The 14,933-nt window shown below is 39.5% G+C and overlaps 1 protein-coding gene across 5 annotated transcripts in view; it reads right to left on the bottom strand.

Annotated features, from left to right (window-relative positions):
- Positions 1-10,555: 10,555 nt before the first annotated feature.
- The window catches only part of LOC129431190 (death-inducer obliterator 1), a 42,229-nt gene continuing 37,851 nt past the window's right edge, over positions 10,556-14,933 (bottom strand). For all 5 annotated transcript variants that reach the window (XM_073874909.1, XM_073874908.1, XM_073874912.1 and 2 more), the window contains one exon: positions 10,556-14,912. In XM_073874909.1, the coding sequence (XP_073731010.1) occupies positions 10,936-14,912 (3,977 nt within the window). In that variant the 3' untranslated portion in view covers positions 10,556-10,935. The remainder of the gene's footprint in view (positions 14,913-14,933) is intronic.

The raw sequence follows: 14,933 nt of genomic DNA, 5'->3' as shown, positions 1-14,933 counted from the left end.
GAACGGTGGCTACTGCAGTTGAATTTTCCTATTGGATGTTGGGTCCAAAAAGTAACTCTTGACGTAAGCAGGTTCAAGCTCCCCACGCCCTTGTTACGATCTCACCACACACTTGGTACGAGCTTAGTTCGTCCCCTTTATCTTCGTTGGAATCTGCCCACTTTTCTTGCATTTTTCAAATATTGCCAGTGGGTGGAGTCAGGCTCTGACCAGGGGTTTAGTTACGCTTTAAATCTTCAGCTCATTAGTAGAGAGTGCAAGACCTGAACTGGGTGTGTAAGGTAACTGAATGAGGTGTGTCACAAAAGGGAAACATGCAAAATGTGCAGTACTAGTGGTCCTCAAGAACAGGTTTGAAAACCCCTTGCCTACGCCGCTCTCACGCAGTGAAAATGCATAGCGGAGCAGAGAGTAGACTGACAACGCACCGACAGTCCAGGTTACTTTGGATATTAAACATATTACACAAATTCTCACCTTTTAAATTCTGCCATTTTTTTTAAAGAAATTTAAAGAAAGCACCCATCCCAATAACATGGATTATCAATAAGAAATTATAAGTGTCCATAAGGAAGTTCAATCCATTGTTTATGGCCTGTCGAGCCGCAAGTAAACTATTCTGAGTGATGTGGTGCATGAGTTTTAAAGTTTTTGACAATCAAGTGCCACACCAAATAAAAGACTGGCCCAAGCTGCCCCCCAGGAATAAGAGAAAATAAGATTCCTTTTTTCGTCCTACAATGGGGAAATTTCTGTTACAGCAGCAAAAAAAAGACATAATATAATAAATATATGCAAAAAAGCATAAATAGTGTTTCCACTAAAGACATATTATACCTAGGAGATATTTTTCAAAATTTCTATTGCCCATGTTTAAAAATACTTTGTTAACAAAATGTATGTAATGGTGACTGGTTCACTGGGAGCAGCTCTGATTGTAAAGTCTTATAGCAGCAGGGAGAAAAGAACGTCTGTATCGCTGAAGGAGCTTCTCAGAGCTGAAACCATTTCATACAGTGGATGAGTGTCGTTCTCCAACAATGATGATAGTTTTACTACCATCCTCCTTTCTCCCACCTCCTGCACAGTGTCCAGAGGAATCCCAAGGACAGAGCTGGCCTTTCTGATCAGCTTGTCCAATCTCTTCATTTCTGCAGTAGAAATGCTACTACACAAGCATACTACACCATAGAATATGGCCGAGACCACCACAGAGTCATAAAAGGTCTTCAGTAGCTCTCTCTCTTCACCTCAAAAGACCTTAGTCTTCTCAGCAGAAAGAGTCTGCCTCTGCCCTTTCTTATAGATTGCCTCAGTATTATCTGTCCAGTGCAGTTTGCTGTTTAAATACGCACCCAGATATATGTAAGAGTCCACTCTCATGATGTCCTTTCCCTGAATGTTCACTGATGGTAAAAATGTCTGTTTACGCCTACTGAAATCCACCACCAGTTCTTTGGTTTTCTCTGCATTTAACTGGAGGCAGCTCCGTTGGCACCAGTCCACAAAGTCCTGGATCAGTCCTTTGCACTCATCATCATCATCATCTAAAATCAGACCAACGATGGCAGAGTCATCAGAGAACTTCTGTTGGTGACAGGTTGTTAAATTAAACATGAAGTCTGCAGTGTAGATGGAAAAAAGGAACGGAGCCAGAACCGATCCCTGCGGGACTCCAGTGTTTCAGACAACCATGTCAGACTCACAGTCACGGATCCTCACATACTGTAATCGGTCCGTAAGATAGTCCAATATCCAGGAACACAGATGATGGTCCACTCTCATGTACATCATCTTATCCCTCAGAAGCATAGGTTGGATAGTGTTAAAATCACTAGAGAAGTCAAAAAACATGACTCTCACAGTGCTCCCAGCCTTTTCTAAGTGCGAAATAGCCCGATTTAGGAGGAAGATGACAGTGTCTTCCACTCCAGTGCCAGGTTGGTAGGCAAACTGAAGTGGATCCATTAATGGGCTCACTTGAGGACGCAGATGAGTTAGCACCAGCCTCTCCAATATCTTCATCAGATGCGAGGTCAGTGCTACTGGGCGATAATCCCCCAGATCTTTTGGGCGCAACGTCTTTGGTACAGGCACCACACAGGATGTTTTCCATAGCTGTGGCACCTTCCCCAGCTTGAGGCTCAGTTAAAAAATGTACAGCAGTATGCCGCACAGCTGGTCTGCACAGGTATTAAGTAGCCTGGAGCTGATGCCGTCTGGACCCGCAGCCTTCTTTACTTTGATTTTCCTGAGCTCCATTCTCACCTGAGCTTCGGTAAGGAGCATTGTGTATTGGTTGGAGTGGGGGCTGGAAGGAATTAGCAGGGAGGAAGAGTTAGTTGTGTTATATGTTTAGGCTGTGAGCTGATATACTAGCAGGAAATACTAGTCACCTGTTAGACAATGGGTTCTGTCTGGCACAATCGCATGATCTACACATTGAGCAAATCCGTCGAGACGAAACAATGGCATGATCAATAACTCTGCACTTTTCTTAGACAGTTTTATGTTTGACCTACGTTGGGGAAGTGATGCTTAAAACAGAGAAGTAGGGCTGGAACCAGCTGGAACACGTCCTGAACGTGCCCTTCTTGACCCAACCACAGTCAACCTGCAATGAGACTTGGAGGATATTTTGAAATGCCTCACCAACATAGCAAATGCAAGATCATCAATCATAAAAGGGAACCTTGACTTAACAGGCCATAAAAGTCAACAATATGTTAAGAGGATAGAACCAAAACATACACTCAAGACATAGTATTTTATAATATGCATTGTATACCTTTGTATCCTTAGTAATGATAACAGGATAAGCTTTGCATGAGAACTATATTGTAACAGGATTTACCAATAAGGAAAAAGGATTATTATAGCCATACACACATAAATGTAAAGCAAAAACTGGATATACGTGAGGAAGATTGGGTTTGACTATAGTTTAACCAATGGGGGTGTGGAGGAACATCTTTTACATTCTGACACTATTATAATTTATTTTTTGTATTATTATTACTACTATTACATTTGCAGGATTGAATGTAAAGACCCAGATGATTCAACACGGGGAATGACAGCACTTCTGATGAGGACTGTGTTCCCTTTATCTGTATTAGGTTTGTCTGCAAGAATCATATTGTTTTAGCTTAAGAAAAGGAGACATGTTATGTAAAACATAAATCCTAGGTATCTGTTTTACACCAGAATTATAAACTGTCAGAATAATGGCAACATCAGCTGAATGACTGACTGTGACTATTGTCATTTAATCGATTTAAGATCACAATAAGCAAAACACCTAACTAGTTGGGAAATGTGATTTGCAAGTAAAGTGGTAATTTTTATGTGAGGCACTTACAAGGACCAATGAGTTGGATGCTTCAGCTTTAATCAATATCATCGTCCATCGTGATGCCATGCCCCCGCCCCACTCCCCTGCGAGTCGACATACACTAACTTTCTTCTATAGACTATAGTTAATGTAAAATCTTTGCAGGAGTCGGTCTATAAATTAAATTGAAAATATAACTAATGCATATATGCTATTTTAAATACGGTAGTCTATGCCAGAGACATGACGTGTGTTAGTCTGTGAAAATATCCTGTCAGGCATTTGATCTTGACATTGTTAGAATCTTGTCTTTTTACATGTTGTACATTTAACTTAAAATATTTTATTTTGTACAAGAAAACAGCCCATACTAATACATTATTAGTAGCCTATTGTAGTGTCTTGGGAGATCGTGCTCATTGTTACATAGCTATGTGGCGTTACTGCACTGAAGCAGCAGATTAAGATATAAACCCAGAATTCAGCAAATGTCAAGAACAAGAAAACGGGAACAACACTCCGACCGAAACGCGGGATTTACATACACAGACCATATTTCAATTTCGATGTTTCTGGCCAGAAATACCAACTTGTTCACTATAGCCCTTTTCAAACAGACATTCCGTAAAATACACGGGAAAGGCATCCGGGATTTTTCCGGGATCCTTAGATTTTTTATTCATTCACACTGCCATGATTACCCGGCATCTGACGGTCACGGAAAGACACGTGACCTATTGAAAGTCCCGCCCTCTCTTCTACGCAGCGTCTGAAGTTTGCATATTATATATTATTTCTCTCTCCAAGAACCACTCGCGTGCATTTTTGTTTATGATAAGATTATAAAGGAACGCGTGACGCACCGTTCTAATGCTGGTGAATGATCTCAGGTTCAGAGTGGATATTTGACGAGCTCCCTGATTTCTGCTTTAATACAGTTTTCAGACATTTCTCATCGTGATTGTTTACATGCATTTAAAACCCGCATTTTGAGGAGCTGAACGATATATCTTGTTAGGATGACGCGCGGATATTTTCGTTTATTATAGCTCAAATGAGCATGTGACGCGATATTCTTTTATGCTGCTGAATGATCTCCGTTTCAACGCAGTAAGTGACGAGCTAACTTACCTGATATCTGCTTCAGTCCAGTTTGCTGACATTTCTCGTCATGAATGTTGTAACGTTAAATCCCTCATTTTAAAGATTTGAACCAACTTCATGTTGCCATGACACGCGCGTCCTCACTACGGCACGTGCGTCATTGTTTATGCGTCTCATTTATCATTTCCTGATTACTGCGTCAATATAGTTTGCAACATTTCTCGTGGTGAATGTTTATTTGCATGTTATCTCTCGTTTTAAGAAGCTGAACCATAACTTTTGTTGTGATGATGCGCGCGTCCTCACTACGACACACCCATTACGGCATTCTTTCGGCTCACACAGAGGGTTATCCGTGTATCTGACTAGGTCCTCTTTCCGGCAACGATCCCAGAAGATTAACGGGACGAGTTTGTGTTCACACAGACGCTTGTCTGGCAATTTTACGGGTATTTTCTGGGAACAAAGGTCTGTGTGAATGGGGTTTATGTCTAGTTTTAATAAGCTGCGGATTGAAGTGCTGGCTGCTCCTCGCGGTGCTGAAGACATGCTCTGACGGAGTACTGGTGACACATGCACAGATATTTATGTGTAACCTATTGGAGAGCGCGGAGGAGTCATTTGGTTAATAAAATAACAAATTGTAGCTTTTAAATAGAAGAAAAAATATTTATGTAAAGAGATATTTTTAAAAAGTGCACAACTCTTAATTCTTAAGTGGAATAAAGCTACTTTTCCCCCTGATGTGCATCCTATTGGAAAGAGTCATTAGTTGGGTAAGTAAAAGAACAAAATTATAGCGTTTAAGTACAAAAAAGTATTTATGTAAAGATATATATTAAAATAAACGTGCACAACTCTTCTTAAGTGGAAGTAATGAAGTAAAACAACGAATAATAATTATATAATAACGAATAATAACGAAAAATTAACCCCCCCCCCTCCTGCCTAACGATATCATCGTCCATCGCGATGGTTTAATGTAACCTTTGTCAACTGCCAATTTAGGGGACATCGCCCAACCCTAGTAGAGACAACTTAGTAAAGAAAGTTTGTCCATCAAGGGTTTTTGTAGAAACAAAATGGCGGCTTCCATGTAAGGGGACCCTCTGTGTATGTGAATAAAATGTCTCATTCTAAGGTAATAAAAACATAACACTTCATTATGAAAGGTCTTTATACACCACTGATAATATAGTTATGTATTTTATATTGCATTTCTGTCAAGAGATCCTTATAAAAGTTACACACTACACCTTTAATGAGCATTGGAAAGTAACAAAATCCACAACACACGGGGAAATGTGTTTTGCAAGTAAAGTGATCATTTCTATGTAAGGCATAAACAGGACAAACGTATCAGTGCAAAACAACGGGTTGCATGCAATTTTATTTGATATCTTTTATTAGCACATTTGTAAGAAAAGTAAGCCTTCTGCAAGGGAAACCTGTTTCCTAATGGCTGTAAGCAAAGACACTTTAAAACAAGTTCAAAGTCCAAGATAAACATTCAATTTATTAATTTCTAAATAACATGCCATATATGTTAATAATTATGCATATTTATACTGTATACATTCATAGGTATTAAACTGGGCGTGGTAAGATTACTAGTAGTACCCAAAATGTTTACTCCAAAACATCATAGCAAAAACCTTACATTTCACCTTAAAGGCACTACTTTTATTGTGGTCATAAGTAAAGTTTGTTTTTTCTGTTAAAAGAATAACTTAAATTAGTTACAACTCAATGCAGAAATGGTAAGACAACAACAAGTGTATGATGTGTCTTGTGGTAAAACTGACGACCAATCAAAATGCAGTTTGAAGAGATCTCTGGACATGGATCCAGCCCCGGCCCTGGATCTGAATTCAACACTGCCCCCTGGATGTCATGTTCTGCAGTGAGGCGCTACTGAAAGAAGCTGTGTGCTCGACTAGCCTGGCTCCGCCCTCCTACGTGCTTCCGCTTAATTTTCATTTAGCTTCAGTACTACGTCTGGGACTGCTGTGTAGAGTTTTGTTTTCTCCGGCAAAAATCTGCAGGTCCAATCAGCGAACAGAGGGGGGTGGCTAAGAACGATGACGTTGAGGTCGTGCGCCAGACTGAATGACATACGTCACGACCAAACGTTAGCGATTGGTTATGGCAGATTCAGAGTGACTCTGGGCAGATCCAATAGTTTTAATCTTCAACAGAGGACCCTCCTTAACGGAAGTAACGCTTTGCAATGGAGCGTGGCCAGACTCTCTTTACAAATGAAATGAATGTACAAGAGTTTGGTTGGACCAGGCTAGTGCTCGGCGCCTTCATCACAAGATCTCAAAAACCACTGCCAACAGGAGGAAACCCACAACTTTGCAACCTCTCATTAAGGGGCTGAGGTTGAGAGGGCTGACAATGAAGAAGAAGTTTCTATGCTACATTTGTCATGAAGTCTGACATTAATGTAAAAACACAGTTGCATTTTTGGTCCAGAAGCAGCTTTATATTTTCAGACTGCTATGAAGGTAAGATTGTCCTTTGGCCCAGACTTACAATAGCATTCCCACAAATGGGATCACTGTCACTTGGGAGCACAACTAGGCATGCAGGATGCTCTACAATAATTGTTTATAAATACATTTGAGAGGGTCACTGAATGTGACCTTGTTGATAATCTTGACACACTTGTGCTGCATCAAAGCAAGCATGAACAAACATTCCAGGACACACACCAGCCAGTTTTTGACACATTTAATGCCCTCACCCTCCCCTTCACAAAACCCAACCATCTTTGGGAAAAAAGCATGTCAAACCATCAAAATGACTTCTCTTAAAAACACTCAAAAACACTTGATTCATGCTCAAAAACACAACTGAAAAACTCTTCTCAAAAAGCATCTCAAATGACTGTATTTGACCAGAAATGTGTGTAAAATAGTGTATCTGGTCAACAAAAATGGTCATCTCAAAATCAAAAACCAATTTCGAAAAAAATCGGTAGCCTCTAAAAAACCTGGAAAATTGGTCCCAGTGACCTTACCAGGTGCTTCAGCGTCATCTGAAATGCTAAGAAAGGTTGGCTCTGGGGAAAAAAATTCACATTTGAAAATGCAACTGAGGGTGCATTTGAAAATGAAATCTCGGATCGACTTGAAAACACCATCCCCTGTACAAATCCCAAAGTCTTTGGGGAAGAGGCATGAGAAACCATCAAAAATACTCAAAGTTCAATTCTGGTAAATTTCCCCCAGCAACCTTACCAGATGACTTGGCGTCTAAAAAATTGGACCCTGACTCCCCAGAAACCATACATGGGAGAAAAAAAATCACAATAGAAATTTCAGGGGTGCATTCGAAAACAATTGACTCAAAAAAACCACCATCCTGTCCATAACATACATACATCTAAATTTTGTTATTTTCAAGCTGCCTCCTGATTATTTTCACCTGTAAAAGCCCTGAATCATCAGTCCTGCTGAACCGACTAACAACACAAACAGGTAAGAGAGTAAAATAATCATCATTTACTGTTAAAAACATTTTAAAAACTAAAGTTATGTGTGATCTTATTGTACTTTATATCGTTTATAACAGGTAAACTTCAAACTGTTTTAAATTATATATTTAAGGGACTCTGCTTTAAGACTTAGGATAATGATTTGTTAAAGTGTTAAAAAGCATATACATGTATGTCGTACATTAAGTTTATTAAACTAATTATCAAAAGAATGTGGTACAACATGTGTTTAGGTGATTTTATTGATATATGAGAGTTTTCGTATGAGAGGTAATCTTGCTTATGCAGTGTATGACCACTTGAAATGAGAGACACATCCTGTTTTTAAAGGTGATGTATGCATGTTTCTTTCAATGCTGACATTAAAATAATAGTTATTTACTGTTTAAACATTTTGGAGATTGAGTGTGTGTGTGTTCTTGTGGCTTACTATTTATGTCTATCCTTTGTAGGTGGATCATGAGTGAAGCTCTTAAAAAAAGTTGGATAGCTGCAGGTCAACCATTGGCTTGATAACAGTGATTTATGTGAATTCAATTTATGGATAAATCTTTCACCAAGTATTTACCTAAATTACTGACAAAACAGGTATCTTATCTAGCCTCATATTAAAGCTTCTGTCAAATCATGTTTTACATACAGAATGTAAGCAAACTCCAGGCTTGTTTTGTCTCCATGTCTTATCCTTTCTCACATGACTAACAGACCCAAATCTTTGGCCTGATGCTCAACCTTGTATGATGATGACCACTGCAAGGTGATGGAAATCTGTGGTTATCACAGCCTCTGATCAACATGTCTCAAGATCAACATGACAACAGCAGACCATCTCTTATCTTACTCTTATCTGACCAAATATTCAACGTCACTGCCACAAAACAAAGAACATTGGATGTAGCATGTACTGTACTGTACAATGATCCAGCAAACAAAATATGGACTTTTTGATTCTTCAAACATTGACACAATCCTATTGAATTTTATTTTTAAAGTAAGTAATGTATTATTAACATCACATTCATTATTATTCTATGACGTCTCTCTGTTTGTGCTCAAATGTATACATCTGAATGTGTCAATATTTAGTTATCATTTGCATGTTTTGATATGTCATGGTTTTAATGATTTCATATAATTGTTGTCTATTTAGAAAGGTTGTCTTTGCCAAATATTATTGTTAATTTATTTAATATTGAAGCAGTTATTTAACATCTCATTTAAGTACACTGTACACTGTATTAATGGGTATTACTGGCAACTAGCTGCCAGTAACTTACTGTAGATTTTACATTTATGTTATTTACTGGAAACATTTTGTTCAAAGTTAAATGAACATGAAACATTTTTTTACTTTATCTTCTACAGTAAGTTACTGGCAACCAGCTGCAAAATTACAGCAAATTTTTTAGAGTGTAGTGATTTGTGGTATTTGCATAATAATTGATACATTTATTTTGATGTATATTTTTTAACTTAACAATGTGATTTTAATACAAATATTTATTATTGTATGACACCTCATGTAATGAAAAAAGTAAAAAATAAAAGTAAAAAAAAACCTGTAAACCTTATAAAGTGCTGAAAATAAAAAGGGCATAATAACAACATAACCCTCCTGACAGCGGATAAATTAAAGGTTCTTTATAGCACCACGGAGGTTCTATGTAAAAACCTTTCAAGGCAAGGTTCTAGAACCATATAAAAGGATTCTATATAGCACCAAAAAGGGTTCTGCTATTGTTACAAGCTGAAGAACCCTTATTTGGTACTATATAGAACCATTTTTCTTAAGAGTGTACTGTGTGCATTTATGTTCAACCAGTTGTCTTACTGAAGTTTGTTGTATTTGTCTTTTAAAAAGTGATGTTGTTCATCAGCATGAAAGACTCCAGCAAACACAGACAACAGCTGCTGAAACCTCTCAACAACAAATACATTTTAAACTTGACTTATAAATGTAAAGTAAATACAGAACAGCAATGATTTTATATTATTATTTTATATTAACCTTTAACTTTTTTAATAAAATATGTGTTTAACCTCCTAAGACTTAGGTTTTGGTTTGTCTTTTTTCAGATTTCTACCAGCTATTTTAGGGTTAGGAAGAACCAATAAATATAATGACCAAATTGTTTTTTAAGAACATGAAGCAGTGTATTTGTCCATATTTGTGTACAACAGGTTCCAGTTACACAGAATTAAGTATTATGGTGCAAACATCAAAAAAATGTCATGTCCACATATGTGGACATCCAGATCTTAGGAGGTTAATTAGCATGTTTTGGGGCAGCACAGTAGCTCAGTGGGTAGCACTGTTGCCTCACAGGAAGAAGGTCCCTGGTTTGAGGTCCCTGTGTCAGCATGGGTTTACTCCGGTTTCCTCCTACACAGGCCAAAAACATGCAAGTTAGGCACCTAACTTCCTGTGTATAGATTAACTTGTGTATGGATAAACCGGTTCTCGCCATGTGGCGGTGCTGGCAAAGAGGTCAATGTTTCCTTTCAATGTTATAATCTCAGAAGACAAGGAGTTGTTTATCCAGAACTGCATTAATATGATTACAAATATTACACACATTTACACCCAGAAACATTTAAAGAAAAACAATTATAGATTGTGTTTAAGGTTCGTTTTTTACTCAGTTAAATGTACACAACACATCTTGATTCCGAGTGACTTATAAATGTACATTTAGAAAATTGCCTAAAATATATGAACACAAATGTACAGTTATTTATATTCTTTGAGAACAAAAATCAACTGCACTGCAGGAGATAAAAATCTAAAATGTTAAGCTTAACTAGTACTTTCCATTTTAATGTCCTGCTCAGATTAAGTTCCAACAAAATCCAAAACAGCCAAAAGTTATAACTCAAGTTTGTATATAAAAAATCTGTTTCCAAAACAATGTTTATGACTGATAACAAAGTCTATCAATTCTTTCACTTGTGCACAATATTAATTTCTAAACTTCCAAGTCTCTCTAGTCATTTGTTAAGCATATTCTGTATCTCTGTTGTTATGACTAGTATTTCCAAAATGTGGCCTTTTTCTAGCCCTTCTTCTAATGCTATTTCTTTCTCTTGCCCCTCCATAACTACAGGGCTGGACACTTTGTTGCCCCCTTCTACCTTCAAACCCTATTCTTTCTTCCTCCCCATTGAGACTTTCTGAGTGATCACTTTGCTGAGGTTTAAAACTGTGACCAATGCTTGGCCTTTCCCCATGAACCCAGGGTCCAGTAATGTCATTTGCGATTGGATGTTGTCTCATGGAAGACCTGTCGCATTTACTGTGCAAGTTAGGCCTCTGTAGCCGGGGAGTGTTTGGCCTAATTGCTACTCCTATCGGAGTAGGGAGTAATGCACCCGACAACCGCAAAGGCCGAATATTTGTCTGTCCGGGAGCACGCTCAAAGAGAGGTTGCCACAAATTCTTAATCTCACAAGTATTTTGATTTTCTGGCTTATTAAATTGGCTATGTTTCTCAAAACTATCACGATTCTGAGATGAAGGCCTTCTCTGACCACGATAATTAGGAGATGGTTCTTTTTGGCCCATAAACTGTTGTGGTGAGTCAAAGCGAGGTCCCCTCATTTGTGCCCTCATATCATGACCTCTTGCAAAATGTGTCTCTACATTTCCCCCATCTTGTCCTCTTAACCCTGATTGATGAGGTCCTCTTGATTGATCTTTGATTTCTGGATGTCCATGGCCTTCAAATAGGCTATGTGATTCCTCACATGTTAGCTTCTGAGAATGTGTCTGAAACTGTTTTGGCAAACGTGTCTGGGTCCTGGAGTCTTCTGCCTCCTCTCCAAATGGTTGGTCATGCTGAGGAACACGCCCTCTTAACCTTTTAGGCTGATTATGTGAAAAACCTCTGTAATCAGGACCTCCTTCATTAAACGGTTCAAATGTTGCATAACCTTTTGCATTATTAAGATGTGGCCGATTAGATTCCCTGTTGTCAAACCGTTCATTGTTAAACTGTCTAGGCACAGCAAAGTGTTTTGGTGAATCACAGTGGGACAGCTGTGGGTCTCTGTTGTTAAACTGACCTTCAGGTGGCTCTTCGACAGTCATGGGGCCTGTGACGCCATGCCTTATCGGACGTGAACTGCTGTGACTGTCCAAGCCATGTTGAAACGGACCTGACCATGAAGACTGAATGGATTGAGAGGGTACAAAAGTACTCGTGTTGGAGTTCTTGGGCTGACCAAATTTTCCTAATGACAGAGGCTCTCTCGAAGGTTTGCTTTTATCAAAACTTGAAGTGTTTAATGCCTGGGGTTGAAAATGCTCTTTAGGATTGAAATTGTCCCTATCTGCAGAACCAGGGACAGGGCCTAAGAGTGACCCTCTTTGCTGAAACTGAGAAGACTCACCTCCCTGAAAACTTTGTCCCTTCGCGTAAGATTGACCTTTATTCTGTTGGAAACGAAAGATTTCTGGTTCCTGAACATTGCATCCATGTGATTGGGGTGGCCTGGATTGTTCACTCCCTTGATTTTCAAGATTTGTCCTCTCCGGTGTAAATATTTTTCTTCTAATGTGATTAGGATACATTTGCTTTTCGGACTTGTCAAGCTCACAAGTAGTAAACCCTTCCTGCTTGTGAGACAATTTTAACTGTTTGCTGCGGTCTGCCTCGTGCAATAAAAACTCTCGTCTTTTTTTCCGAGTTAGTTCTTCCGAGTTAGATTCATTCCTGCACTTCAACTGGCTGTTGTTGGAATGTGGAAAGTCTCTATGTTGTGACTGGAAGGACTTTTGTGGGCAATCCGCTAAACTGGATATATTGGTATGCTTTTGCATTGATGGTGGACCCCGCTCTTGATTTGTATGGTTTGAATCAGAAAAACGAGTTGTTTGGTTACAAGGTGGCCGGCTAGATGTTGCTTCCATCTCAATATATTGACTCGCTGAATCCAGGTGAGGAACATCTATCTGCATTTGAGGTGGTGCAGTGTTGTTTAAAGGCTGGGCAGTTTTTACATTCTGCATAAAGGGTGATGACAGTGACGCTTTTTGTTCAGAGGAGCAGTCAATTTTGCTGAGGGGCAAATTATTTCTCTTCATTTCAGAATGACCAGAAAGCAACTGATTTCTGTCAAATGCATTCTCGTTTTGAGAATCGTCCCCAGGGAATTGGCATGTGGCAGAGGTCTGGCTGCTTCCTTTCTGGTGCTTTGGATTTGAAAGGTCACGTTGCTGAACTTCTACCATTTGTTTCTTTCTATAACAAGAAGTCTCTTCAAGCATTTCATTGCTGCCTGGACCCTGCACACGATCAGACTCTGATGATCCGGAATAATGCACTGATTCTCTGGATTGTTGCTGGTCAGTTCTTTGTGACTGGTCATTGTCATCCCGAGGAGTTCGCTCTCTCCGGCTTGAGTGTGATCTTGTGGAATGTTCACTTCTCCTCTTATACCGCGAGTCTCTGTGATGACGACTTGTTCTCGATGATGTCGACCTTTTTCTGTCACTGTGACTTTGCCTAGACAGATGCTTTGTAGAGCGTCTACTTCTGTGGTCTTTGTCTAGATCATCCTTTAGGTCTTTACTTTTATGTGGTGCTCTTGAGGACCCTCTATCGCGGTGGTAAGACCTGCGTTCGTGACATGACCTCCTCTCTGATGATCTTCTGTCTCTTGTTTTGCTAGAATTCTCTGAGCGGGAACCAGTAGTGTCTTCAGTTTTACCATCTGGTGACCCTTCATTTGGTAATGTTTTGTCATAATCCAAATTCTCCTCTTTGCTGGTTCCAGATGTGTCTAAGACTTCACTCTGTTTCTCTTCTGTGTTTAATAATGGCTGTGCTGCGATTTCGACTTCAGAAGCATCCTCGACATGTTTGCTTGTTTCTCGACAGATCCATGGATCCCTGAAGCTATTAATTGCTGTAGGATAGGACAGGTTTTCCATTTCGTCATCTTCATCTCTGCCAAACTTTGGAGGTGGTGACATCAGAGCATGAGAAACAGAGAAATGGGCCATGGACACACCAATTGCTTCTTTCTGTAGACGAAGCGTTTCGGTTTGTTCCTCAAGCTGCCTTTTCTGTTCCTCAATTTGCCTATTTAGCTCTTCCAGAATTTTCTGCTGCTCAGACAGTGTTGTATCCGAAGTGCTTGCCTGTTCACAGATGGTGAACGTATTGTGAGTTAGGACATTAGCTGTAAGGTAATTTTGCATTTCTTCAAACACTGTCTCATCCTCTGGATCATAGGCTACATCGCTGTTCACTATCAAGTTGTCTTGTGTATTTGTAACTTCTGATGCTTTGGGTAGATTATTTTTGGCAGCACCACCTTTGTCAACTGCATTGTACTCCTCCTCGGGGTCATACGGTCTATCATCATCATCAGCAGCAGCCAATGTAGTTGGAACGTTACAATCCAGAACTTCATATGGAAGAGCTGGATCATACTCCTCAGGATCATAAGGCCTATCATCACATAACTCCACTGAGTTTACTGCTTCTTTACACGTCTGTTGAACCTTTTCTGTTAAGAGGCTCATTTCACACTCTTTGACAGCAGGGTTTTGTGTTCTTTGACCAAATAATGTGCTCAGTATCGTCTGAAGTGGAGTGGAACCGGTAGAGTCTCTGGGTGGGTCAGCACTGATGGGTTTTTGGAGAGAGAGTGCACTAGAGTGAGGAGATGGGCCAGACTGAGAAATGGAAGAGTACAATGGGCCTGGTGACACAAATGAAGATGAAGGTCCACAGAAGTTTGTCAAAGTTTTGGCAAGGGCATTGGGATCACAAGTCGTAGTGTTATGTTGTCCAATGTCAACTTTTGGAGCCTTAAACGAGGTAGGATTATTTGCTTCCTTACTATCCGAACGGATCAACACGCTGGATTTCTTCTCACCAACCTCCTGTAGGATTGCCTCGGGACGCTTTGGTTTCTGAATGACCACCAACCCTATTAAAAGATTGGGGTGATTCTGTTCAAGCCCTAACAGAAGTGGAAACAAAG

Source organism: Misgurnus anguillicaudatus, chromosome 13 (genome assembly GCF_027580225.2).
Source record: "Misgurnus anguillicaudatus chromosome 13, ASM2758022v2, whole genome shotgun sequence".
NCBI lineage: Eukaryota > Metazoa > Chordata > Actinopteri > Cypriniformes > Cobitidae > Misgurnus > Misgurnus anguillicaudatus.
This window is presented reverse-complemented; position numbering and strand designations above follow the sequence as displayed.